The sequence below is a fragment of the Mauremys mutica genome, chromosome 1 (genome assembly GCF_020497125.1).
Source record: "Mauremys mutica isolate MM-2020 ecotype Southern chromosome 1, ASM2049712v1, whole genome shotgun sequence".
NCBI lineage: Eukaryota > Metazoa > Chordata > Testudines > Geoemydidae > Mauremys > Mauremys mutica.
The window spans coordinates 151719467-151746776 of NC_059072.1; the positions used below are offsets into that span (position 1 = coordinate 151719467).

The window sequence follows — 27310 nt, forward strand, 5'->3', positions numbered from 1 at the left end:
TCCTCCCATAAGTATTTGTGTGTATGTGAGAAAGATGGTGGAGACCTTGTTTCAGGGCAGCGAGTTCCCTAGAGGAGATCCTCAACCTCGCAAGGGTCAGGCCCAGGCCAAGCAGAGCATGGCTCTCCTTCCCCTCCCCTCCCCAACTGTTGGGAGGGGAGTGAGTCTTTGGAGCCTGGTTTGTTTTCCCTCTTCCAGGGCTCAGACTCTCTCCATCATTTGTTAATTAAATCTCCATTCCTTTCCCATCCACCAGGCAGATGACTCTTCTCTCTCTCTCTCTCCAAATAGGCTCACAACTCCTGTCAGTCTCTGGTTGTTCATTCATCCTTTATTTCCTGCAGTCACACCCCTGACCCTCCTTCTCCCCATCTTGATCTTGGGACTCTCTGGTCTAGGGGGAGGGGGATGGCAGGTGCTTGGCTTGGGAATTCCAGATGCTTCTCTCATTCTCAACCGATCTCTGAGGAGTAAGAAAATCCCCCACCCAAAAAGGTCCCAAGAACCCTCCTTCTGCTGCTTTGCTCCTATAGGAATATGGATGCTCCTACTGAAAGAGAGGACATGGGGGGAGCCTGGCTTGTTACTTCTGAGTGACTAAATAATTCTCAGGTCAAGGGAGTGAATACGGAGCTGGGCGCCATGGCCCTTCCTGTTCTGCTCATGATGTCATCATTTCGTTGGACACGTCATTGAGAAGCAAGTTGCCTCCTCCCCCTGTTTTTGGGGCAAGTGCACTAATAAATTGCCCTAAAGACCTCCACCCCATGTTCCGAAGCTACCAGGCCGGTGTGTGTGGCCCTGCTGTCACACCTGGCTCAGAACTCATCCCTGGCTCGCAGCTTCTGGGGTTGCTGCCCAGACTCTGAGCTTGACGTACGTCTCTGGCTTGTGGATCTGGCTCTTCCCTTGGGCACAGGGGGCTCTGGTGAGGCCCCACCACTGGGGTCAGTGCCCATATGCTTCTCAACATCTGTGTGTGATAGTTCCTGCTCCACGTCTCCCTGTCTCATCAGCTCCTCAGCCTCCATCCGCTCCTGCAACCAGAGAGTGGGAGGGATTTGGTACAGCCCCTTTCCAGTTGGGGTCTCCACCCCGCACCTCAGCACACATCCCTGCAGTGGGACCAGGTACACCGTTCTCCCCAGTAGGACCCCAGCCCTATCCTGCGGGACTCACATATTGCCACCCTCAAGAGATCAAAAATCATGAGTCAGACCCTTAAAAATCATGAGATTTGCACACACAAAAACCCAACCTCACAAAAACCCAAATCATAAGATTTTTAAAATATTTATTATATTGTGTTTTTTTGGTCTTTTTGTTCTCTGCCTGCCCATTCCTGTGTGCGTGTGTCACAAGTCGTGCTGCTCACTTCCCCACACGGATTGGGTTTTATCCCCTGCTGAAAGAGCTCTCACCCACACATTGGCCCATCCCCTCTCAGCAATTAACACTGTCCCCCACCGCACTCGGTTTAGCCTCCTTAGTCCTCATCAGTTCAGTTCCTGCAGCCTCACCTGTGCTCCTCCTGGGCTTCTTCACTTCCCCTTCCAGGCCTGGGGCTGCAGCAGGGTCCCCCTCCCCCTTCCCAGGCTGGCGGGGAGGCTCTTCAACCCCCCCTACACCTTCCAAGGCTGGTTCTTTGGGGGTTGGGGGAGAGGCACCGGCCTGTCCTGCTGCTCCCTTCCCTGGGATTGAGCTGGGCTTGATAGAGCAAACCTTCTCTACTGCTCTCCCCAGTGGAACCTCACCCAGCCCTGGTGGGAGCCCTCACACACTGCTCCCAGCACTAGGCCCTGCTCGGGAGGAGAGGTGCGCTCACAAGCCGTTCTCCACCATGGGACCTGACCCTGTCCTGGTGCAATCCCCCCAGGCTTCTCCCTCCATGGGCCCCTGACTACCCAAGGGGCAGCATTACCTGCTCTGCATGTTCCGGAGAAAGGGTGTACCAGAGAGCAATGGCACAGCGCCTCCCACGGGTCACTGCCCATACACCATGGGGATTCTCCCCTCCAGAGCTGAAGGCCACCAGCTTCCCACATTTGGGGCGCACCTGAGCCTGCCACAGAGAGGAGGAAGTGATAAATCCAGGGGTCTGATAGGCTACCTCCCTAGTCCTGTGAATGACCCTCCCCCCATCAGCAATTCACCTGGGAGGCTGAACTGGGGTATGGCTCCTGTAGCATTAAGGAAGTGGGCTCTGACAGGGACTCTAACTTCAACCAGAAGCTGCCCATGGACAAGATGGGCAGCAGGGAGGGGTAGAAAGGGAGAGAAAGAGGAAAAGGAAGAAAGAAAAGAGTGTTTGGGACAGAAAGAGAAAAACAGACACACAGAGGCTGGCAGAGAATGGGACATGGCAGCCAGGAAGGTGTTAACTTCTCCCGTGTCCTGAGATTTTCCTAAATTTGCCTTTGGCTGCCCCAATTTGAATCTGCAGAGTTGCTAGGGCTTTATAGGGATTATTTTGGAGTGGAGGGGCCTAGCACACAACTGGCTCCCCCTCCCCAGTGTCTGCCTTCAGGGCCAACTCACATCCCTTCAGCCACTCTCCTACTCTGGGCCAGGCTCAGACTTACCGTAACAGTCACTGCATCCAGTTCAGTGAAGAACAGGTCCCCACCGTGGAAGTCATCATTGAGGTAGAGGATCCCACTGTGGAAAGGAGGAGACAGCGGCTGGATAGTGTGGAATCCTCATTCCCCAAATCTCCTGACCTGGCCAGGGGCTCCCTGCTGGGCTCAAACCTCCCACTCTCCAAAAAGGCTCTTGGGGTGATTGTGGAATTACAGCCCAGTGAGCTTTATGGCTCTGCCAAGGAAAACTGGTTTAAACAATAATTAAAAACAATAAGAAAACTCCTTGAAGTTCATGATCTGATGGGGTGCAACTTGCATGGATTCTACACAGGAAAATTTTATCTCACTGATCTCTTTGAATGTGTCAGTAAAACATAAGGGAGAATCAATGGACATAATTTATTTAGACTTTCAAAAAACGTTGATAAAGTTCCACATAAGAAGCTACTGAAGAAGTGAAGTCACAGGATGAGAGGCAGTGTTATCATGGAGCAAAAATTGGCTCCAGTATAGAAAATAAAGAGTAGAAATAAATGGTCAGTTTTCATCCTGTCTAAGGATTAAGAGCAGGGACCTCAAGGGTCTGTACTAGGTTTAATATATTTATTAATGATCTGGAAAGGGCCCTGGGTAAGCAATGAGGAAGCAAAATCTGCAGATGACACAGCGTTATTTGGGCCAGTGAGTACTAGAGGGGACTGGGAGAAATGTCAGAGAGACCTAAACACGCTAGGGGAATGAGCAACATGGTGGCAAATGAAATTCAGTATTGATGAATGCAAAGCAACACAGCTCAGGAAAGTCAGGATGTCACTAGACAGCTGAGTGACAACCTTTCCTCAATGAGGAGCTGTGGTCAAAAAAGCAACCAAGATGCTAGGATGCATAAGGAATGGGATGGGTAATGACATGGAGAATACCATAATGCCTTTATATACATCACTAGTGCGTCCTCACCTGGATACTCAGCACTGATCACCCCATCACCAAAGGATACTATAGAACTAAAGTAGTTCAGAGAAGAGCAATGAGAATGATCAAGGGCTTGGAAAAACCATTGCATGAAGAGAGACTGAACAGACTGGAATCACTTGGGAGAGTTGCCTTAGAAAAGGAGGAGAATAAAAGGGGACGGGAAAGGGGTGCATTGACCTATTGCGAGCGCCCCCGGGTCGAGCGTGTACGTGCCTGCACTTCCTTCTCAATTTCCTGTGCTCACAGTGTCCCGTCAGCCACTGCACTTGTCAGCCGGTTCTTCGGTGACTCAGCCCTCTGGCCAAGTCACACTCTGTCCATGTGTGAAACAAACCAACCCCTTCTGGGGTACACAATCCAAATGTCTCCAGTGTCCTGCAGCCCTCTCTGGGATCAGTTTTCTAAAACAGTCCCACAGGGCCCATCACAGTATCCTCAGTTGGGTGTGTCCTTCTCTGCAGCCCATCCTGGGCTCAGTCTTTAATCAGTCCAACAGGGCCCATCATGGTACCTTAGGTCAGTCCAGCCAGGTTGAAAGGCTCCTACTCTGGAACAGAACAGCATCCTGAGGGCTTCTTCCCTGGGAACTTCTTGCCTCTACTTGAGTCTTCAGTGACTCCAGCCTTCCTGCTGAGCCAGCTCTCTTGGACTCAGTTCGCTGACCACAGCTCCCTGCTGAGTCTGTCCCAGTAGTGCATCCCCCCTTCCCCGGGGTGCCATAGTTCTAATTCCCTTCCTTGGGGCATAGCCACTTCTCCCCAATGGCTGTTGGGGGGACCCAGTCCTACCCACTGCTCTGGGTCCCAACCCAAGGACCCTTTAAGTATATCAGCCCTGTGCTGCTAATTGCTGCTCTGTTTCCCTGGGCCACTTCCCTGTAGCCCATCTTAGTTGAGTCCCAGCATCCAACCAGAAGCTCCTGCCTCACCATCCTGGTTCCTGACAGAAACTACCTGCTTTGGCTTCTGCAGCCAGCCAGGAGCACCTCATGCTCCCCCAGTCCCTGTAATCAGACTGAACTCATTATGGCCCTGCAGCTCCTTTCATACGTATCTGCTGGGCAGGGCCGCCCAGAGGATTCCGGGGGCCTGGGGTCTTCGGCAGCAGGGGGCCCTTCCGTTCCGGGACCCGCCACCGAAGTGCCCCAAAGACCCGCGGCGGGGGCCCCCCCCCCCACCGCCGAATTACCGCCGAAGCGGGACCCACCGCCGAAGTGCAGCCGGGTATTCGGCGGTAATTTGGTGGCGGGAGGGGCCCCCGCCACGGGTCTTCGGGCACTTTGGCGGCAGGTCCCGGAGCGGAAGGGCCCCCCGCCACCGAATTACCGCCGAAGACCGAGCTGAACTTCGGCGGCGGGTCCTGCTTCCGCGGTAATTCGCCGGCGGGGGGTCCTTCCGGGGAAGGACCCCCCGCCGGCGAAGACCGGGAGCGGAAGAAGCTCCTGGGCCTGGCCCCACAAGAGTTTTCCGGCCCCCCCGGAGCGAGTGTAGGACGCCGCTCCAGGGGCCCCGAAAAACTCTCATGGGGGCCCCGGCGGGACCCGGGGCAAATTGCCCCTCTTGCCCCCCCCTCTGGGCGGCCCTGCTGCTGGGCCCTCATTGGCAGCTCCCTGCAGCCCCTTTCCTGCGTGGAAGTAGCCACACTAGTCAGTTTGGAGGTCCTTTCTATTGCTCTTTTTTAGGGCGAGGTGTGGCAGGGCTGCGAGGCCTCCAGCAGGGGGCCTCAGGGCCTAGTTCACCCCCTCACAGGAACATTATGAAAGTCAATTCAATAGTGACTGGTCTAGTGAAGAGAGATTGAGAACTCCTGTTCTCCCTGTCTCGGAACACAAGAACAAGGGGACTGTGACGGTGTGTATAAACTTGGTGGAAAATGCAGGCATTTGTTCTGGGTCTGCTGTAAGACCTTGGGGGGGAAAAAATGGACATCAACAAATTGTTGTGCTGATGGACAGCCAGCAACAGTGGGCGGCCCAACAAAAGCAGCAGTAGAACTAGCTGTTCCAGCAAATGGCTGCCCAACAACAAGAGCAGGCAACCCAAGCATAGGTGCCGGCTTCCTCTGGGCCCAGGGGATGCTCAACCCCCTGCTCCACCCCAGGCCTCACCCCCACCCAAGCCCTTCCCCCAAACCCTGACTTCTTCCCGTCCAGTTCTGCCCCGTCCCCCAAGCATGCTTCATCCCCACTCCTTCCCCTCCCTCACAGAGCCTCCTGCATGTCGCGAAACAGCTGATCGCAGCGGGCAGCAGGCTATGGGAGGGAGGGGGAGGTGCTAATTGGCGGAGCCACAGGCAGGAGGGAGGAGCTGGGCAGGGGAGGGAGAGACACTTGACTGTCCATGGATGCTAAGCTCCCACTAATTTTTTATCATGGGAGCACTATGGAGTTGGCACCTATGAGCCCAGCACCACCACCAGCAACTTCAGCTCATCTGGGAGCTGGTGGCATAACATCAGGAACAGCAACAACATTTGGTTCAACAGGTGGCAGCCATTTTACAACCCCACTGGGCAAGTGGGTGGCAACCTGGACAGCAATGACCATGAGATGGTCGAGTTCAGGATCCTAACAAAAGGAAGAAAAGAAAGCAGCAGCATACAGATGCTGGACTTCAAAAAGCAGACTTTGACTCCCTCAGGGAACTGATGGGCAGGATCTCCTGGGAAGCTAATATGAGGGGGAAAGAAGTCCAGGAGAAATGGCTGTATTTTAAAGAAGCCTTATTGATGGCACAGGAACAAACCATCCCAAAGTGCAGAAAGAATAGCAAATATGGCAGGCGACCAGCTTGGCTTAACAGAGAAATCTTCGAAGAGCTTAAACACAAAAAGGAAGCTTACAAGAAGTGGAAATTTGGACAGATGACTAGGGAAGAGTATACAATTATTGCTCGAGCAGACAGGGGTGTAATCAGGAAGGCCAAAGCACAACTGAAGTTGCAACTAGCAAGGGATGTGAAGGGTAACAAGAAGGGTTTCTACAGGTATGTTAGCAACAAGAAAAAGGTCAGGGAAAGTGTGGGATTCTTACTGAATGGGGGAGGCAACCTAGTAACAGATGATGTGGAAAAAGCTGAAGTATTCAATTCTTTTTTTGCCTCAGTCTTCACAGACGCGGTTAGCTCCCAGACTGCTGCACCGGGCAGCACAGTATGGGGAAGAGGTGAGCAGGCCTCAGTGGTGAAAAAAAGGGTTAAGGACTATTTAGAAAAGCTGGACATGCACAAATCTATGGGGCCGAATCTAATGCATCCGAGAGTGCTGAAGGAATGGCTGATGTGATTGCAGAGCAACTGGCCATTATCTTTGAAAACTCGTGGCAATTGGGGGAGGTCTTGGACGATTGGAAAAAGGCAAATATAGTGCCCATCTTTAAAAATGGGAAAGAGAATCCAGGGAACAAAAGACCGGTCAGCCTCACCTCAGTCCCCGGAAAAATCATGGAGCAGATCCTCAAGGAATCCATTCTGAAGCACTTGAAGGGGAGGATGGTGATCAGGAACAGTCAACATGGATTCACCAAGAGCAAGTAACGCTTGACCAACCTGATTGCCTTCTATAATGAGATAACTGGCTCTGTGGATATGGGGAAAGTGGTGGATGTGATATATGTTGACTTTAGCAAAGCTTCTGATACAGTCTCCCACAGTATTCTTGCCAGCAAGTTAAAAAGTATGGATTGGATGAATGGACTATAAGGTGGATAGAAAGCTGGCTAGATTGTCAGGCTCAATGGGTAATGATCAATGGCTCGATGTCTAGTTAGCAGCTGATATCAAGCAGAGTGACCCAGGGGTCAGTCCTGGGGCCAGGTTTGTTCAACATCTTCATTAATGATCTGGATGATGGGATGGATTGCATCCTCAGCAAGTTCACAGATGACACTACACTGTGGGGAGAGGTAGATATGCTGGAGGATAGGGATAGGGTCCAGAGTGACCTAGAAAAATTGGAGGATTGGGCTAAAAGAAATCTGATGAGGTTCAACAATGACAAGTGCAGAGTCCTGCACTTAGGACAGAAAAATCCCATGCATCGCTACAGGGTGGGGACTGACTGGCTAAGTAGCAATTCTGCAGAAAAAGACCTGGGGATTACAGTAGATGAGAAGCCGGATCTGAGTCAGCAGTGTGCCCTTGTTGCCAAGAAGGCTAACAGCATATTGGGCTGCATGAGTAGGAGCACTGCCAGCAGATCGAGGAAAGTGATTATTCCCGTCTATTTTGCACTGGTGAGGCCACATCTGGAATAACCCTGCACTTCACACAATTAAATTTCATCCCATTTCTATTACTCCAGTTTACAAGGTCATCCAGATTTTATATGGTATTCTGGTCCTCCTCCATACTGGTAACACCTCCCAACTTTGTATCGTCTGCAAATTTTATCTGGGATATTTATTATCCCACTTTTTGTGCCAAGGTCAGTAATAAAAATGTCAAAGACTGATCCCTGTGGAACTCACTAGTAACCTCCCTCCAGTCTGACTGTTCACCTTTCAGTATGACCCGTTGTAGTCCCTCCTTTAACCAGTTCCTTATCCACCTTTCAATTCTCATATTAATCCCCATCTTCTCCAATTTAACTAATAATTTCCCATGTGGAACTGAATCAAATGTTTTACTGAAATCCAGGTAGATTAGATCTACTGTATTTCCTTTGTCTAAAAAAATCAGTTATGTTCTCAAAGAAGGAGAACAGGTTGGTCTGGCATGATCTACCTTTTGTAAAACCATGTTGTATTTTATCCCAATTCATCTCTATGTCTCTAACTACTTTCCCTTTCAAAATTTGTTCCAAGATCTTGCATACAAATGAGGTTAAACTAAAAGGCCTGTAGTTTCCTGAATCACCTTTTTCTCCTTCTTAAAAATAGGAACTATATTAGCAATTCTCCAGTCATACGGTACGACTCCTGAGTTTACAGATTTGTTAAAAATCCTTGCTATTGGGGTCGCAATTTCCTGTGCCAGTTTCTTTAATATTCTTGGATGGACCTCCTGACAGGAACAATGCCCCGTGCAAAAAGAGGGGAAAAAAACAACTTCACCATCTCCAGACTTATTAACGGCTGATGTAGATTTCATAGATGAATAAAAAGATGACCTGACCCTGAGCAGGGCATATGGTCAACTTGCCAACATCAATGGAGAGGTGGTAGATCTGCAACAGTCCCAGTCTGATCTCATGGAAGAGAGACTGCACAGGCTGGCGAAAGATTATCAAACCAGAGAAGTAAGAGTACAACTTTTAGTCCCAAAGAAAATCCAAGGGACCGTATTACAGCAGGCACATGTGGGACGTTGTTGGAGACACTTAGGTAAAAAAAAACCTTGAAAGAGTAACCCTCAGATTTGACTGACTGGGAGCACATAGTGAGGTCAAGGACTACTGCACATTGTGCCCAGAATGCCAAATCCCAAAAGACCTCAAAGGCTCCGTTAGTCCTCCTCCTGGTGGCTGGAGTACCCGTCGAGAAGATTGGTATGGACCTGTTGGGATCCCTGGAAAAGGATGTATCCAGTACCAGTACATTCTGGTGATAATGGACTATGCCATGTGATATCCAGAGGCCATCCCCCTTTGTTCAACCACTGCAGTAACATTGCTACCAAACTGATGAAGGTTTTTGCACAGGTAGGGATACCAAAAGAGACACTGACTGACCAGAGGGCTAACTTTATGTCAAGACTAATGGGGGAATTATGCAACCTTTTGAAGATCAAGGCCTTAAAGATGTCTGTCTATCACTCTCAGACTGATGGGCTGGTGGAGTGCTTCAATAAAACATTGAAAGAGATGTTTAGAAAATTTGTGGTCTCAGACACCTGTCATTGGGTTCAGCTACTCCCAGCCCTCCTTTTGCCATCTGTGAGGAGCCCCAAGCATCAGCTGGGTTCTCCCCATTCGAACTATTACATGGGAGGCAATCAAATGGGATCCTAGACCTCCTTTGCGAGACATGGGAGGAGAAGAGCCCCTGAAAAACCAGTGTGGTGCAGTATGTGAACTGCCTGAGGGAGAAGCTGGTGACACTGCTTTTGCTCTAAAGAAAACCTGTTTTAAGTCCCAGCAGAACCAGCAGTGAGCTTACAGCTGAGGGGCCAGGGTGCGAGAATCTGGAACTGGAAATAGGGCCTTGTTATTGCTATCACCCTTGGAGTCAAAGCTGCTGGCCAGGCGGCAAGATCCATTTGAAGTGCTAAGGAAGGCAGGGATGGTCAATTCTGAAATTCACCAGCCAGGGAAGAGAAAAGAAATGCAGATTTATCATGTGAACCTGCTAATGGCCTGGCAGGAACAGGAAGGCCGGCCTTTTCATAGCACCAGCTCCACCCGAGTTCATAGGCGCCAACTTTTCCCAGCAATGATGGGTGCTCGAGCCCCCCCCCCCCAACTCCACCCCTGCCCCACCCCCATTTCAACCCCTTTCCCTAAAGTACCCACCCCAACTCCATCCCCTCTGTGCCCCTGTTGGACTCCTTCCCCAAATCCCTGCCCCGGCCCCACCTCTTCCCTGAGTGTGCCACATTTCGCCCCTGCCCCAGTGCTTGCCGCTGCGAAACAGCTGTTTTGCAGTGGGAAGCACTGAGAGCTAGGGGGAGAAGTGGTGTGCTCAAGGGAGGAGGCGGAGTGGAGGCTGAGGTGAGCTGGGGCAGGGAGCTGCCGGTGGGTGCAGAGTACCCATCAATTTTTCCCCGTGGGTGCTCCAACCCCGGAGCACCCATGGAGTCGGCGCCTATGCCCGAGTTCAGCCCACAGGCATCCTTGGGCCACGATGCTGGATTGGTATCCATGGTGAAGAACTACAGCCTGAACAAAAATAACAGTTACTATGGCTGATGGACGCTTTCCCCCAGTCTTCTCAGCACTGCCAGGATGCACCCACCGGGACTACACATCACATGGACACTCAACAAGGAAAAAAGTTCTGAGAGAGCCTCCAATCCCTGCCACAGAAGATGTGAAAGATGGTTCCCAAAGAACTACAGGCCATGTTAGACTTAGGGGTGGTTGAGGAGTCCCATAGAGAGTGGTGGAGCCCCCTCATGTTGGTGCTGACATCTGACTTGTCAACCTGATTCTGCATCAATTTCCAGAGGGTAAATGCTATATCGATGTTCAATGTGTACCCTATGCCTAGAGTAGATAAGTTGCTAGACAGGCCTGGGGCTGCCAAGTACATATCCACTCTTGACCTTATGAAGGGTTACTGGCAGATACTTCTGACAACCATTGCACAAGAGAAGACAGCATTCTATACACCGTTTGGTCTCTACCAATTTCAGATCATGCCCTTCATCCTTCATAGAGCCATGGCCACCTTCCAACACCTGATGGACCATGTACTTTGACCACACAGAAGCAGCAAAGAGTCCTGTGGCACCTTATAGACTAACAGACGTTTTGCAGCATGAGCTTTCGTGGGTGAATACCCACTTCTTCGGATGCAAGTCTTGCATCCGAAGAAGTGGGTATTCACCCACGAAAGCTCATGCTGCAAAACGTCTGTTAATCTATAAGGTGCCTGTAAGCTGGCGAGTCGGGGCTCAACCCTCCTGCAGACCCGGAGGGGAGCCACACCGACTCGCACCTTGTCCCCTCTAAATGGTGGGCGACAAGAATCAGGGGTTAGCTCAACCCTACGCCTCGGGCCCTCTGGATCCAGGGGCCGGGTGGCAATCAGTCTCGCGAAGGTTTCAGGGGTTCAGACCCTCAGGCAGGGGCTGACCTCAAGGCACACAGTCAATAAGTATACGCCCCGGCCCTCAGTCAGGGCGGGCAGCAGGACAGCCGTCCTTGGGCCCAGACCCTTCTAGCAGGAGCTGGGCACCAGCAAAGTCAATTCGGCCCAGGCCCTCCGGAGCAGGGGCTGGGCACCAGCAAAGTCAATTCGGCCCAGGCCCTCCGGAGCAGGGGCTGGGCAACAGCCGAGTCAATATAAGCCCAGGCCTCTGGAGCAGGGGCTGGGCAACAGCCGAGTCAATATAAGCCCAGGCCTCTGGAGCAGGGGCTGGGCAACAGCCGAGTCAATATAAGCCCAGGCCTCTGGAGCAGGGGCTGGGCAACAGCCGAGTCAATATAAGCCCAGGCCTCTGGAGCAGGGGCTGGGCAACAGCCGAGTCAATATAAGCCCAGGCCTCTGGAGCAGGGGCTGGGCAACAGCAGAGACAATATAGGCCCAGGCCTCTGGAGCAGGGGCTGGGCAACAGCAGAGTCAATATAGGCCCAGGCCTCTGGAGCAGGGGCTGGGCAACAGCAAAGTCAATATAGGCCCAGGCCTCTGGAGCAGGGGCTGGGCAACAGCAGAGACAATATAGGCCTAGGCCTCTGGAGCAGGGGCTGGGCAACAGCAGAGTCAATATAGGCCCAGGCCTCTGGAGCAGGGGCTGGGCAACAGCAGAGTCAATATAAGCCCAGGCCTCTGGAGCAGGGGCTGGGCAACAGCAGAGTCAATATAAGCCCAGGCCTCTGGAGCAGGGGCTGGGCAACAGCAGAGTCAATATAAGCCCAGGCCTCTGGAGCAGGGGCTGGGCAACAGCAGAGTCAATATAAGCCCAGGCCTCTGGAGCAGGGGCTGGGCAACAGCAAAGTCAATCGCAGGCTTCTGTGCCTGAGCGCTGATGTGAGGGGGAAACTGCCACCCGCGAGTGGGGTGGCAGGGGGAACACAGGCCCGCCCACTCCACTGTGTTCCAGCCCGGGGCCCTATTAGCGGCTCTCACGGCCGCTGGTCAGTGGGGTCCAGACCGCAACACACCGACATGGGCACCTCAGTGCCGGTAGCCTGACAGGGGTCGGCTATCCCCGGGCTACATTCCATATCCCCCTCGGGGCCTACCTGCACACTTGTACCAGGTTCGGGCCAGTCAAAGGCCATCGGCTCCTCCGGGTCCGGGCTTGGTGGGAGGTCTGGTAGCACCTCCGGCAAGTCCGGCCAGGCCTGCTCCGGCGGCTCCTCTGGGTAGCAGGGCCGGGGAAGCCCCGGCGGCTCCTCTTCGGGGAGGGCGCAGGGGCGGTCCGGCGGCTCGTCCCAGTAGCGGTCACGGGGCAGCTCTGGCGGCTCCTCCTCGTAGTGGGCGCGGGGAAGCGGAGGCCAGTCTGGGCAGCTGCCTTGGTTCCTAGAGGACTCCCAGTCAGGAGCTCCCGCCGGCACGTCTGCTCCCGGCGGCTGCTGGCTCCTGACTGAGCGCTGGCATCTTCCTTTTATACTTCCTGTCCCGCCCCTTGACTTCCGGGGGGCGGGAACAGGAAGTGGTGTCTCAGCCCACTTGGGCGTCTGGCAGGGAGCTCCCTCTGCTGGACCGGAGGGGAGCCACACCGACTCGCTACAGTGCCACAGGACTCTTTGCTGCTTCTACAGAACCAGACTAACACGGCTACCCCTCTGATATTTGACCACACAGGCAGTGTGGCTTGACGTACATCAACAACATCGTCATTTATAGATATGACTGGAATGATCACTGAAGACACCTCACCACGATACTGCAATCCCTTAAAGAGGCAGGGCTGATGACCAACCCAGCCAAGTGCAGACTGCCAGCCAAGAGGTGACTTTCCACAGCTATCTGGGGCAGGCGTCTGAAGCTGCTAGTGGGTAAAGTACAAGCCTTGGAGCAATGCCCCCATACAAAAAAGCAGGTGCATCACTTCCTGGGCCTTGCTGGGTACTACACATGCTTTGTACCAGGGTTTGCCACCATTGCAGACCACCGGATAGATCTGATAAAGTACATGAGCCCTAAGAAAATTTGATGGTCTGAAGCCTGTGACAAGGCATTTAAGATGAAAGAACAGCTAAGCTGAGAACCAGTGCTCTCACTCCTGGACTTTTCCAGATGATTCACTTTGCAGACAGATGCCTCAGATGTAGGTCTTGGGGCAGTATTTTCATAGGCATTGATGGAGGAGAACACCCCAGCCTATACCTCAGCCAGAAGCTATTTCATTGAAAAATATCCTACTTCATAGAATCATAGATTATTAGGGTTGGAAGGGACCTCAAGAGATCATCTAGTCCAACCCCCTGCTCAAAGCAGGACCAATCCCCAAATGGCCCCCTCAAGGATTGAACTTACAACCCTGGGTTTAGCAGGCCAGTGCTCAAACCTTCATCATCGAGAAGGAAGCCCTGGCTATGAAATGGGCTGTAGACACATTATGATATTATTTGTTGGGGAATCCTTTTAGTGACAGATCATGCTCCCCGTCTCTGGCTGAACTCAGTGCAGGATATCAACCAAATGATCATGTGGTTGTACCTTTGCTTTCAGCCCTATCGTTTTCAAGTACTTCACTGAGAGGGAGGGTCCATAAGAATGAAGATTTTTTTTCATGGGCACGGGGAGAATGAGAACCACCGGGGAGTACCCCAGCACCAAACTTGACGGGGAAGGTGTGTGATGGGATGTATAACTCCTTCAGTTTCAAGAGCCCAAATGACCCCACGCTGGCACACCTGCAGAGCATGCTCCAGTTGGAGGAGGGAGCTTAAAAGGAAGCCAGACAGCTTAGAAGGGGGCTGACCAGGCAGGGGGAAGGACCTGCCTTGGGAACCCCTGAGAAGGGGTGCTACAGAAGCCTTCTGTGACATTCTATACCTTGGGGGAGCATCCTGCAACCCCCATATTTCTCATTTTCATATAATCGCAATCTTGCATATAAAGCATGCCATGTAAGGTATCAGGGGAAAGGTTATGATCTGCTGAAAGTCATTTCTCTATCCATATATGTGTATCATTAATGCATATGAAGTTATGAGATTTGTGTTGTATGGTGGTCACTAAAACATGCTGTAAGTTGGGGGAATCAGCCAGATATTAGCTTCCCAGAGGCAACAGCAAGGAAAGTAACCAACGCCCAGGCGGGGTGTCAAACAATCCATCAACGGCCATTGTCCAGCAAGGGAGCTACAATGCAATGACTCACCTGCATGAGGCCACGCCAGGGGAATTGCTCAACCGCTTGGAGAGATTCAGCAATGCCCCCAAACATGCCTGGACTTATGCTCCCCAAGCACATGGACTGAGGGTATAAAACAGACAGAGTGGACACATACTGGGCCCGCCTCCTGCCCCCACCTATGCTGCAAGCAACCAAAACACTGAGAAGAAGGCAAGATTCCAGTACAGGAGATTGGCCCAGGTTTAAGGAAAAAACTTGTATATAAAGGACTGCAATATCGGGGGGCTGAGAAAAACTGCTTAATCTAGTTGCTGCCCAGTCTAATAGGGTTGAGAGTTCAGACTGCATGCTTATATTTTATTTCTTTTGGTAACTAACTCTCGACTTTTTGCCTATCACTTAATATCACTTAAAATCTACCTTTTATAGTCAATAAATTTGTTTGTTTATCTTTTCCTGTGAGTTTGCCTGAAGTGTGGGGCAAAGCTGCTCAGGTTTGCAAAGGCTGGTGTATATCCACTTTCCATTGTTGAAGTGGTGAACCAATTAATAAATGTGCACTGCCCATCTTGAGCAGTGCAAGATGGTATATTCCCAGGGTACAGTGCTGGGAGCTGGGGGGATTTGACTCTGGTGCCTTTCTCTGTGAGATTCATGAGTGGCTCTGGGAGCACTCATGCAATATAGCTGGGTGTGGGGCTTCATATGCGGTTGTGCTGAGTGATCACAGCACCTGGAGGGACTTGCTGCTGGTCACTAGCAAGGCATTGTGAGAGACAGCCCAGTCTGGAGACAGTTAAGGGGGCACAGCGGTCCCACAGTCCCAGGCTGCACCCCGGGTATCCCGTCACACCTTTCACTGGAAAAGAGGAGCCTAACTGCTTGGCCCAGACAGACTGAAGGTGCTGTTAGTACCTTTCTCTGTTACCTGCTCACAGCAGACTGCAAAACTTGGACTAGATAGTGGATGGTAGGAAGTGGCCCAGGGAGGGCAGCCTTAAGGTGGTGGGTTTGTGATAACCTTTCCTGGGTTCTGGGTTGGATCCCGATGGAGTGGAAGGCCAGGGCTCCCCTACCAACCCCTCTCCACAGTAAGAAGAGCATGACCCAGTAACCATTAGGCAATGCTTCCAACAAGCACTGTCCGTCACAGGGACACTCAATGACACTGAAAGGTGGGAAATTCAGAACTACAAGAGGAAATGCTTTCCTCCCCAATTTGGGATTACACCGTGGAAATCACTGCCCCAGGAAGTTGGTGAGGCCATGCACTTAGCAAGATTCAGAAAGAGACTGGATATTCCTATGGATAACAAGGCTACCCAGAGTTGTCATAGTTAATGACCACAAACATTTTGGAAGGGATGTTAAACCTCATGCTTCAGGGCTTACACCAATACCTAACAATTAGAGACCAGGGTGAGACCTAACATCGGGGGCAGATTATCCCACATCTGCCTATGGGGTGTTCCGCTCTTTCCTCTGAAGAAGTTGGTCCTGGCTACGGTCACAGACAGGACGCTGGACTAGACAGATTCATAGATTCCAAGGCCAGAAGGGACCAGATGTCAGGTCTGCTCCAGTCTGGCAATCCCTCTGTTCCTATGTAACTCTGGGGTCCCTCTCAACCTGCAGTGGCAGTGCTCTCTGGAGCTGGGGAGATATTCTCACATTCTCAGCTCTGGGTTCCCCTCTAGTCTTACCTGTAGTCCCTGTACATGTAGGCAGGTGGTTCTCTCCAGCATTCTTTCCCCTCAGGATCCAAGAGACAGTTATCAGCATGAACTGGGTGACTGAGATCCATGCGACCATCCTGGTCCCCTAAAACAGAACATTGCAGGGGAACATTCGCACCTTAGGAGGATACAGTAGGCAAAGTGCACCCTGAGCGTGAGGGGAGGGGACACTGCTGGGATTAGGGGTGAGCAGGAGCACAGAGACTGAGTGTGAGGGGAAGGGACACAGCTGGGATTTGGGGTGAGCAGGGACAGGGGGACCCTGAATGTGAGGGGAGGGGATTCTCTAGGGGGAATATGGCTGGGATTGGGCTTTCTTTACCCTCTACAGCCGTGCGGCACACGAGGTGTGTGAATGAGAAATGGAGCCTTTTCCCAGGGGTGAAATAGGATTCTACTATTTTCCGGGATTTCTCGCTGGCATGCAGGAGCAGTGTGGCATCTCTCCAGTTCACGGTCCCATCCTGTGCCAGCTGGAAGATAAAAACAAGCTTGTGAGAAACCTCAAGTGTAAAGAACACATCTGTGAGAAACAACATGTGTGTGCAAGGAAGCAGCATGCCTCTGAGAAATCCTGTGTTCATACACATGCATAAGCAAGGGTATGAGTGCAAAACTCCTGTGACTGTGCACTTGCAGGAGAGGAAAAAAGCCAAGAGAAATATCACCTCCATGCAGGTGTATACAATGGAGAAACAGGGCCATGAAAAACACCCTCCTGTTTGCCAGAGGGAAAGAAGCACTCTGGAAAACAGAGGAAACAAAGCCCCTGAGACAGCCACCTGCAGAAGCAGGATAGATTCACACAACCTGTGCCTGTGTGAAACAGTGCCTCCACAGAAACAGCCTGACTGTGCTGTGGGAGGGTAAGGAGACCGAGAGAGAGGCCCCAAACGGACCAGTGGGAGGGGAGCGTACATGTGAGAGAAATGTGCCCTGGGAACCCCTCACCCCCACGTGTAAGAGAGCAGGCCTGTGAGACAGCACATGGCATGTGCCAGAATGAGGAGAACACTCCTGTGAACTCTCACCCACCAACAGGCAAGCGAGCAAGCAGCTGGAGCCCAAGGAACTCCCTGAGACAAGCCATGCCCATAGGATGGGACCCTAACACATGCAGAGGCACTAAGCCGTTTACCTGCAAAGCCTTTAACACTGTTAACCCTTCAAATCTCTCATGGGGGGTGTGAGGGGACTGTCTGCCCCGGTAACCATCTCCCGTGCCGCCAGCTGCCTGAAATAGATTGGAAGGTAGTTTCACACCTGGTGCCCCTCCTTCTCCCCTCCGCCCTGATGTTGTAGCATCTCTGCTGAGGATGGAGGCACTGGGCTAGTGAAGGCTCCCCCCATGTCAAAGTGCCCCCGTAGGCTCCAGGGGCGGTGAGTTATATGGGCCCGTGGTGCCCAGGCTCCAACAATATTCAGGGCCTGGGGGCTCACCTCCACCAATGTTTGGGGCCCAGATCCGGCCCCGTCTGCCGCCCCTGCGCACCTCCCCCAAGTGTCCCCCAGCCCACACTTGCTGCCCCCACACACCTCCCCCGGTCCCAGAGTGTCCCTGCCTCAAGCCAGTGGCTGCCCCCTGCAGCTCCAGGCATCAACTGCCACCGCAGGGCCCTCGTGCCCCCCATCCACTAGTGCCAGGGCAGGCTGACCCTAACCCTGTCCTTCTGCCTGGGACCCTTCCCTTTTCCGGTGGGATGCTCCACCAGCACAGGGCCCCCCCGCCCGCAGTCACCGCTCCTGCCCCACACTGGGCAAGAGGCAGCCCCACACCCAGTGAGGCTACAGTGAGGGGCAGCAGCAGGGGGGGAGGAGGTGCATGTGATGACAGCCCCCGCCCCCCAACGCCCACCACAGGGGAGGCGAGGGGGCTTCCTGGACCTGAGAGGGGCCCTAGGAGCACATGCAGTGACAGTGGTGCGAGGTGAGTGTGCTGCTGGGAGGAAGAGGGGGGGCCCTCCCCTGGAGCCTGCTGCTGCCGGCGGGGAGAGGGCTGGGGGGAGTCCTCCTCTCTGGCCTGCCTGCACTCCAAACGCCTCATCCCCAGCCCTTCCTCACCCCAGAGCCTGCACCCCCAGCCAGAGTTCTCATGCCCCCGCACCCCAAACCTCTGCCCTAGCCCTGTGCCCCCTCCTGCACTGTGAACCCCTCATCCCTGGCTCCACCTCACAGCCCTCACCCCCTCACCCCAACCCTCTGGCCTAGCCCTGAGCCTCCTCCCACACCTCAAAAGCCTCATCACCATCCCCACCTCAAAACTCTCACATTTTTACATTATTTTAAAAAATATATATTGGCTTACAAGGCAGGTGTGGGGGGCGGGACTTGGTCTTGTTCTGGGCACCACCAAAAATTATACAAACCTGCCGCCCCTTGTAGGCTCCTGTCCTCACCTTTGCCAGCCGGAGAATGTCCTTACATTCAGAATCAGTCAGGACTCTGTCAAAGACGACCCGCTGGGATCCATTCAGCTGATGAGAATCCATGGCGACAGTGATGCCCTCAAAAGTGAATGGACCTGGGCAGGGGGGAGGGAGAATGGGCTCAGCCTTTTTGTGGTTTCTGTCTGGATCTGCAGAAGCAGCTGAAAATCCAATAAGGTCCCTAGACTACAGCGCAAGGAACAAAATCTAGAAAACACTTAAATCACCCTCAGATCTTGCCCCCACCTTCTACTCCTAGAAACACTGTGTTACTGATTGCTGTTAGTAATCTGCAGGGTCGGGGGGGAGGGGGCCTTGTTTCAGAGTTATCAGCCCCCTTCATGCCCCATATCTGATCTCCGGACAGGAGGAATTATAAACATGCCCAAGCCTGGGCAAGATCTCCTGTATGTTACCACAGAGCATCCTCGGTAGCCAGGCCTGGCCCAGACTGAGCCCTGTAGGAGCTGGGAATACAGGAGTCTGTGCTGGGCAGCTTACAGCTGTAGTAATGTAATAATGTAATTCCAAGCTTAGCAAAGCCTCTATCTCCTCTTCTCTCCCCCTGCAGTACTGATCCATCTGTAACTGAGCCTGTTGGGCTTAAGCCCAAACAATTCAACACGTCCACCCTAGCTGTGCTGAATCATGGCAGGTTTGCTCTACAGCTACATTCACACTGTGCTAAGTTGTTCCAGCTGCAATGCCCCCCGGGCTCCTACCCCCCAGTTCCCAAAAGGAGTGTATACTTGGAGATTGGCAACCTGTGCACTGGTGGGTAGTGATGGGAGGCAGTTAGTCTGCATCCCCATTGGCATTAAAATCACTGAGCCTGGAACAGTAGAGGCTGGGGCAGTATTTAGCCCTGCCTTTCAGTGGTCTCTGTCTCCCATTCCAGGCTCTTTTACTCACCCCTCTGCTCCTGCTCTCCCACATCCAGATTCTCCAGCCTCTGCTTCTCCTGATTCTCCCTTGGGAGCAAAGAAGAGACACAGACAGGGGCTGTCAGTATCCAGAGATATAGTCCCTGGCTCCCTCCTCAGTCAGACACTCAGCAATAAGTTAGAGTCACAGAGTCATAGATTCCAAGGCCAGAAGGGACCATTGTGATCGTTTAGTCAGACCTCCTGTAGAACACAAGTAATACACCCCCATCTCTGCTAGTTCACCCCTTTCCCTTCCAGGCATCATCACTCCCGTACTCAGCATGCCTCCAACTTAGTCCCAATAGGCTGGTTTGGCTCTTACCTGTGTTTCTGCTTCAGACTTTCAGGAATCAGCTCATCAGGGGTCCAAGGATCCTAAAGAAACAAAACCAGGGACTCAGTCACCCAGCAAACCACTCCCATGCTGGATCAGTTCAGTGCCCCATTTCTGCCCAGGACAGATCAGACCACTGGGCCTGTCTAATCTGTGTACCTGGCTCTGATGCTGCTCAAAGGGATGCATAACATCCCACATGAGAATTCCTTTCTCCTCCTTCACCCACAGCTGGGGCTTATCTTGGGTCCCAGGAGCAGGAGAAAGGAGGGCTTTGAGGGTTTTCTTTTCACCTCAGAGGTAATTCTCACTCACATCAGTGTCTAACCCTTACAGTGCCAGGATAATATCCTGCTGTAATGAGTTCCACAGATTAATGAGCAATAAATTGCCCTCATGAGACTAGGTAAGGGAGAACTCAGCCCTCTGAAAGAAGATGCAGCTACTTACAGGGTCATCAAAAGTTCCTCCCAGATGCTCCACTGCATAGTAAATCAATTTCTTCTCCATCAGAGACCTTTGCACATAGCGCTGAATATTCTAGAGATACACACAACTGTCAAACAACTGTCCCACAAAGGGGATCCAATCCTACCCTGGGGATTCTGCCCTGGGGAGACCCCGGACTGATGATCTGTATGTGAGGGAGTCACTCTCCATCTTCATTCAACCCTGGGCTCTGCACACCCACACATAGAGGCATCTCTCCCCAATAGGACCGCAATGATGGCCCAGCCATAGGGGGTGAGAGGAAATTCAGAGAAGGCAGAATTGGAGGACTGTTGTTGGTACCTCTCTGGCTGTGATTGATGCTCCCTCTCCCAGCTCCGCCTGATACCGTTTCATCTTCTCCAGCATCAGTTCATCCGAAGGATAAAAGAGCAAGTAAGAAGCAGCACATTCAGCAGCCAGTGCGTGGTTCCCAACTGGGGCAGAAGCAGAGAAGGAGATGGGCATAGTAAGGCTCTGAAACTATGGGGGGAGGGATAGCTCAGTGGTTTGAGCATTGGCCTGCTAAACCCAGGGTTGAGTTCAATCCTTGAGGGGGCCACTTAGGGATCTGGGGCAAAAATTAGTACTTGGTCCTGCTAGTGAAGGCAGGGGGCTGGACTCAATGTCCTTTCCAGTTCTAGGAGATTGGTATATTTCCTATTATTATTATTATAACTATGGCTCAGATCTTCAAAGGTATTTAGGCATTTAACTCCTACTGAGATCAATGGCCATTAGGTACCTACATATCTCTGAAGATCTGGGACTATGAAGCTATTGTGATTAGTTAGAGTGACCAGACAGCAAGTGTGAAAAATCAAGATGGGGTGGGGGGCAATAGGAGCCTATATAAGAAAAAGACTCCAAAATCAGGACTGTCCCTATAAAATTGTGACATCTGGTCACCCTATTATTAGTAAATATTTTATACAATGGCAGCATCCAGAGGGCCCACTCAGGATCAGGGCCCCGTTGTGGCAGCCACTGCAGATGCACAGAAAGACACTCCCTGCCCTGACAGGCTTATGATCTAAAGGCAGAAACCGACGAAGGGTGGGCGATGGGGATACAACAGACCAGCAGTGAACCTGAGGAAGAACTGGCTCAGTTTGCTAGCTCCAAGGAGCTTTCTCAGTGGGGCTACAAGGTTGTGGGGTGAGGGGGAGGACAGGAGAAGGGAAGGATGGGAAAAGAGACTGCCACAGCTTGTCATCTGCCTGGCCGTGATCAGCAATCTGGGTTCAGGAGGCCTCATGGCAGGGGTGAGGGGACTGGAGGAGGATGAGGCAGTGGCTGTTTGGATCTTACCCAGGTATTTTCCCCATGCACAGGGGGCAATGTGGGAGGGAGCATGCAGGGCTGAAGGGAGAAACTGACTGGTGGTTGTGGAATACTGGCAAAGTAACCGTGGGGATGATCAGATCAGCCAGGCAGGGCAGAGTTAACTCACAAAGGGCCTTACTGGGAAAGCCAAGGGGTTGGTATCTGATGGGTAGATGTAGGTGGAGCCGGCAGTGGGACGCCCAGGGGAGGCTGACATGGTCAGAGCCCCGAGAAGGAGATTTTAATAGCAGCATTCTAAACAGACTTGAAAGGAGGAAGGGCTGGAGAACAGGTCACCATAGTCAAGATGTGAAATGAGGGGGGTGGGGCGAGAGTTTTGGCCATGGGGAGAGAGAGGAAAGCCCAGATTTTAGAGAAAGGGGGCCAGATTAAAAATGACCTGAACATGTGGGTCCAGTGAGAGCAGTAATTCAAAGACAGACCCTGGCTTACGGGCCTCAATGACTGAGAGACTGGTGAGGCTGTCCATGGTGATGGAGAAAAGGAGCAATGGGGATGGCCTTGGAGGAGAAGAATCAAGAGCTGAGTTAGGCTTGCTCCATCAACCTGGTATCACGCTGCCCCAGCTGGGTACAGCAGAACTGGGCAGCTGCAGGGGTTCTCTCTCTCTACTCGCTAGTGTCACAGCACCACCTGCTGGCCTGCGTCTCTGCTTACCTTGATCATAAGCAAACTGCAATAAATCCAAATGGGATGGTATGAAATCGTCTGTGGCTGAAACCCGTCCTGGCTTGGTGGCAACTTCAAGGACACAGTGCTGCCTGCACTTCAGGACCTGAATATAATGGGCTGAAAGGGCAAGAGAGGGAATGAACGGCAGCACCTCCAGCAGTATAATAGTTCCCCCTTCTGCCAGGCCAGGATGCTGGGAGATGGCATGTGTCCAGAGTAGGAAGAATGACATGTCCAGCAACACAGCACCCCTCAGTGCCTCTACATTACCTGCGATGGCTTCATAAAGGCCAGGTTGCATCTCCTCCTCTGTGCCATCCTCCTGGGGCCCCTCGCACAGAGCTCGACAATCCTCCAGTGCCAATAGTACCTCTTCGAGTGACTCCTCCAGCTTCACAGCAGCCTGCAGGTACTCGTCCACATTGTAGTGCTGCACCCCAGTCTCATATGCCTCCTGCAAGGAACAGTGCCGTGTCCCCTGGTTAATGTCTGGGCTCCACCCTTCTTGCTCAGTTGGTAATGGGTTACCCAGGACTTTGGATCACTCAGAGGGCAGCGCTGTTTGTATTGCCTATGGAAACCCCCAGGTCTCAGGCTGTGACCCTTGTGGGGAGATGGAGCAGGGGTGGGGAAGCCAGGCTTTATCTTGGGCCCTGGCCACTAGGAGTAAGTTGGCAGGCTTTGCTGAGGTGTTTCCCAGGTGTACAGATCTCCATGGGGACCTCACCCAGTATAGTGTGGCCTGCAGGTCTCGGAAACTCTCTAGCTTCACCCCTGCCATGCGCTGATATTTCTCCATGTCCTCACGCATCTGTAGGTGCTGGGGATTGGCCACAAAAAACGTGTGAGCTGCTGACACTGCTTCATCCAGCTTCTTCAGCTGCAAAGACAAGACAGTCCAGACAGAGCAATTGGCATATCCTGGGCAGACCCTTCTCATGTCTAAAAAACCCACCCCACCAACCCCTTCCCACATGCCTTTAGCTGTCCTTGCATTGGAACTGTTTTTGTAGAATAGGCCTAAAATCAATGTGCCATGCTGAACCCTTTGGATATGATGAGATGCGAACTCATCCACACGCTTCCCTCATTTCCCCATCTGCCTGCCTAAGCCTCCCACCCTATTTTGTGCCCCATCCATCTCCCCTGTCCTGCATTGTAGTTATTATTGTAGGATCTAATTATAAACAGTGTCATGTTGTCCCTTGCTAGACGTGATGGGATGAAACCTCTACTCTGGTGTTCCCACCCATTCCTGATTTTCTTTCACCCTTCCCCAGCTCATTGCCTAATTCTGGAGGATCTACACACAAACAATACACTATCCTGCTTTCTGGGTGAGTGGTGGTGGGCCAGACACAGGCTGTTCCCATTATCAGATTGGTGTCTCTTTGCTGGGTAGCCTAAAAATCACAGGCGGCAGGTGCGGGAATGCAAGAGTCACTAACTCCGGTGCATATGCATAACCCTAGCTTGACAGTGGCACTAGGGCTGGAAGCTGGAGAAGTAGAGCCAAGACTCCAGTGTTTTCCCCAGGAATTGAAATTAGGGCGGGGGTGTTCGAATTTACAGGGAGGGGGTCAGGGCCGATGAGGGGTGAGACCGTGAGGGTGAAGGTGGGCTGCATGGCACCATAATAAAAACTGAAAACTGTTTCATGACCATTTTGTTAGATTTAACTCATGTTTTGAAATCATCACACAAATTAAAGTTGGCTACTCAAGTATTCTATGAAGCACTATATCTACATCTTTTCTGGTTTCCTGTTATAATTTTGCACAACTGTTAATGAACTTCTTGAATGCAACGCGTTCATCTTTGGTGGCTTGTCGTGTGTCTGGTACTTCCATTCCTTCAATTGATATGCTCATTAGTTCATTCACATGATCAGGCAGAAGGTGACTTCTTTCAGAACACAAAATTCTATTCAATGATGAAGAAGAACGCTCAGCTGTAGCTGTTGTGACTGGGAGTAGCAAAAGATGAATTCCTACTTCTTTCATCCCAAGAAACATAGCATAAAGATCGGGTCGAGCCACTAGTGATGATAAAAAAGAAGTTGAAGTCAAATCTTCATTCATTCGTTGTGTGATATTCCACTCTGTGTTCAAATTTTCTATTGTGTCCTGAGCATATGGCAGCCCCATTGCTGGTAGTGCCTCACTCCACTCAACTGTCAGTGTTTTATAGCACAGGGATCTGTAAAAGCTACGTAGAGGTTGAGTAGACTCTAGAAGTCACTGTTGTAGATTTTTAAGAATGAAGTCTGTGTACTTTTTCAGTTGTCTTAAACACTTCTTGTCCTCTTCACTTAAGGATTCAATATAAATGCCTTCATTAGTCAACTTCTGGACTGAAGTCTTTGCTTCTTCCAGTACTTTATCAAGTACTGGATCATTTGATCCAAATGTAGCTTCTATTGCTGGACAAAGATCTACTACTGTTGTAGCAGATACCTGGATGGCATTGTTTAATGACCCAAGTGGTTTCAACAATAGACTTACAAGAGAGAGAGTGGCAATAGTCTTCTCTGAATGTAGTAGTAAAAGTAATCCACCAGCCTCACTACTTAGGTCCATTCCATCTTGGTAGATACTTTTCAAGTCACTAATAATGGCTGGAGTAATTTTAAGACAACAGCCAAGGATCGCTCATGAGAAAGCCAGAGGGTTTTCCCAGGTTGGACTAATTTGAACTTCAGTCCCAGTGTATCTTCTATATTTTCCAAGATATTCAGTCTTTTTGGACTCTTGCTGAAAAAAGAATATAATTAAGACATTAAATTTATAGCTTTTAAAATGTCTTTTGAAGAGTCTGCATCTCGTACTAGCGCTAGTTGGAGTAGATGGCCTCTGCATTGTGTATAGGAGAGATTAGGGTTACACTTTTCTCTGAGCAAAGTTTGTACTGCACCATGTCTTCCAGAGAAGTTTGCAGCTCCATCAAATGCACAAGCAACCATCTGTTTGGGGTCCAATTGACAAGCATTTAACTCTTCTAAGATGTGGGTTGTCATAGATGCAGCCGATGTGTCTTCTATAACTTGAACATCTAGAAATGCATCTACTGGCCTATCCCTGACATCAAGATAACGTACACAATGACTTACTACTGGATGCCTATTTGCATCGGTGCATTCATCAGCCATGTATGCAAATTTTTTGAATGTGGTAAGCGAGGTCTTTCGTTTTTCAACTGTTGAGTCTTTCACTGTTGCACCATATGTTTCTAGCCAGTCAGTTGAGTTTCTTGCAGAAAGAAAACATTTGCTGGTCTTGTTCAGAACCAGTGTTCAACTTCAGGATGAACAAGTGACAATGCACTTAACATTGGCCTCCAGTTTGTAGTGTGTGGTATCTCTTGCTTAAATAGAAAGTATGATGCCACACCCATGTTTGTTCACATGTCTCTTGAGGTTTAACCCAGCTCACAGTGATTTAAGCTGAGCTCTCAGTGAGGGAACCTTGCTGCTAGCGCAGGCTGGGCCCTCTCTTCCACTTAGACCTGATTATCAGTGATTTCAGCTGTAGTGGTCACTTAACAAAAGTATCTATGGAGCCTAATCAGCTCTGTCTTTAAACAGTGGAGAGGGGCAGGTCAAATAGTACTTGTGACTTGGGCAAACCATCAAACAAAACACCTGCCCCCGCCCCTTGATGCCCTCAATCAGCACAGGCGAAGTACAGTTCTACTGTCCTTTACTCAAACAATAAGAATAGCAACATTTCATCCCCCCCCCCACATTCAAGTGATTTGTAACCCACCCCCAGCCAAAATCTATCACTTGGGCAACACAGCTTTGTTTGCTGGATACCTAGGTAGATTAGGTGTGACTGTAAATACAATCTGGTCCTGAAGCCTTTCCCCCCAACACCCAGCTCATCACTAGCTGTCGGGGAGAGCTCATTTAGACTTTGCTTACAAATCATAATTTGGCCAACATCATCGAAATGAATACACTGACATTGTCATAAAAACAAAAGCTGTATAAGGAAGCTAGTCTATGTTCATAATTTTCAAATCTATTACACTTTTTCAGATCCACATATTTTATCATACACTTTATATGCTTTTAAAGTGTGTATTCATGTTTCAATTTCCATTCAAATTTCCAAACAATCCCAAAATTGGCAACACTGCATGTAACTAATTCACAAAACTGGAGGAGGGGGTGTTGGGGAAATTCAGAGTGTGTGTGTAGGAAAATCCCTGCAAGCCCCTGACTGTACCTGGGAGACATGGGACTCTGGTTCCTCCCAGGGACGTTCCCCAAGCCTTCCTGCCACAGCGGCAGCCCTCCCACTGGGCCCCTCCCCAGCAGAGGGGTGCAGGCGGGGGAAGGAAGCTGGGAGACAGAAGGATGTCGTGTAGCCACATCAGCAGCGGGGCTAGACCTCGCTCCCTCCCCTCACCTGGAATAAGGCCACCTGGAGGTAGTTGTAGGGCTCCCTCTGCTCGAAGTCCTCCTGGATCTCCCTGCTGGCCCTGTGAAGGGAGGGCTCCGCGCCCAGCCGGCGCCCCAGGCACTCCCCCAGGCACTCGGCGCGCTGCAGGACCCTGTCGAAGAAGCGGGTCTCCCAGGAGGGAGCGGCCGGCGGGCCCGCGAAGCCGGCCTCGTCCCTGCATCTGCCCTGGCAGCCGCGCCGCGCCGCCAGCAGCTGCGAGTAGCTGTGCAGGGCGCGCTGCAGCAGCTCGGCCGCCCGCGGCCAGTCCCGCGCGAAATAGGCCCGGACCCCATCCGCGTAGAGCAGATCGTAGGGGACCAGCCGCCCCGAGCCTGGGGGGAAGAGGGACGTGCCCGGGGCAGAGAGCGCGAGGAGGAGGAGGAGGAGGAGGGAGGCCATGACAGCAGGGGGAGGGGGCTGCACGGGCTGGCGGGGGGCCGCGGAGAGAGCAGCCGCACCTAGCGGGAAGGG

The 27310-nt window shown here is 51.7% G+C and overlaps 1 protein-coding gene across 1 annotated transcript; it reads right to left on the minus strand.

The window, feature by feature from the left end:
• P3H3 (prolyl 3-hydroxylase 3) lies at window positions 1-27310 on the minus strand. Its single transcript, XM_045000551.1, has 15 exons — window positions 26807-27310; window positions 23122-23274; window positions 22665-22848; window positions 22380-22511; window positions 20679-20812; window positions 20337-20426; window positions 19875-19927; window positions 19539-19597; window positions 18597-18721; window positions 17339-17434; window positions 16523-16673; window positions 16168-16285; window positions 2583-2658; window positions 1922-2062; window positions 1-1037 (listed from the first exon to the last, which is right to left on the minus strand). Exons 1-15 carry the CDS (start codon window positions 27236-27238, stop codon window positions 819-821), a joined length of 2163 nt encoding a protein of 720 aa, XP_044856486.1. The 5' UTR covers window positions 27239-27310; the 3' UTR covers window positions 1-818.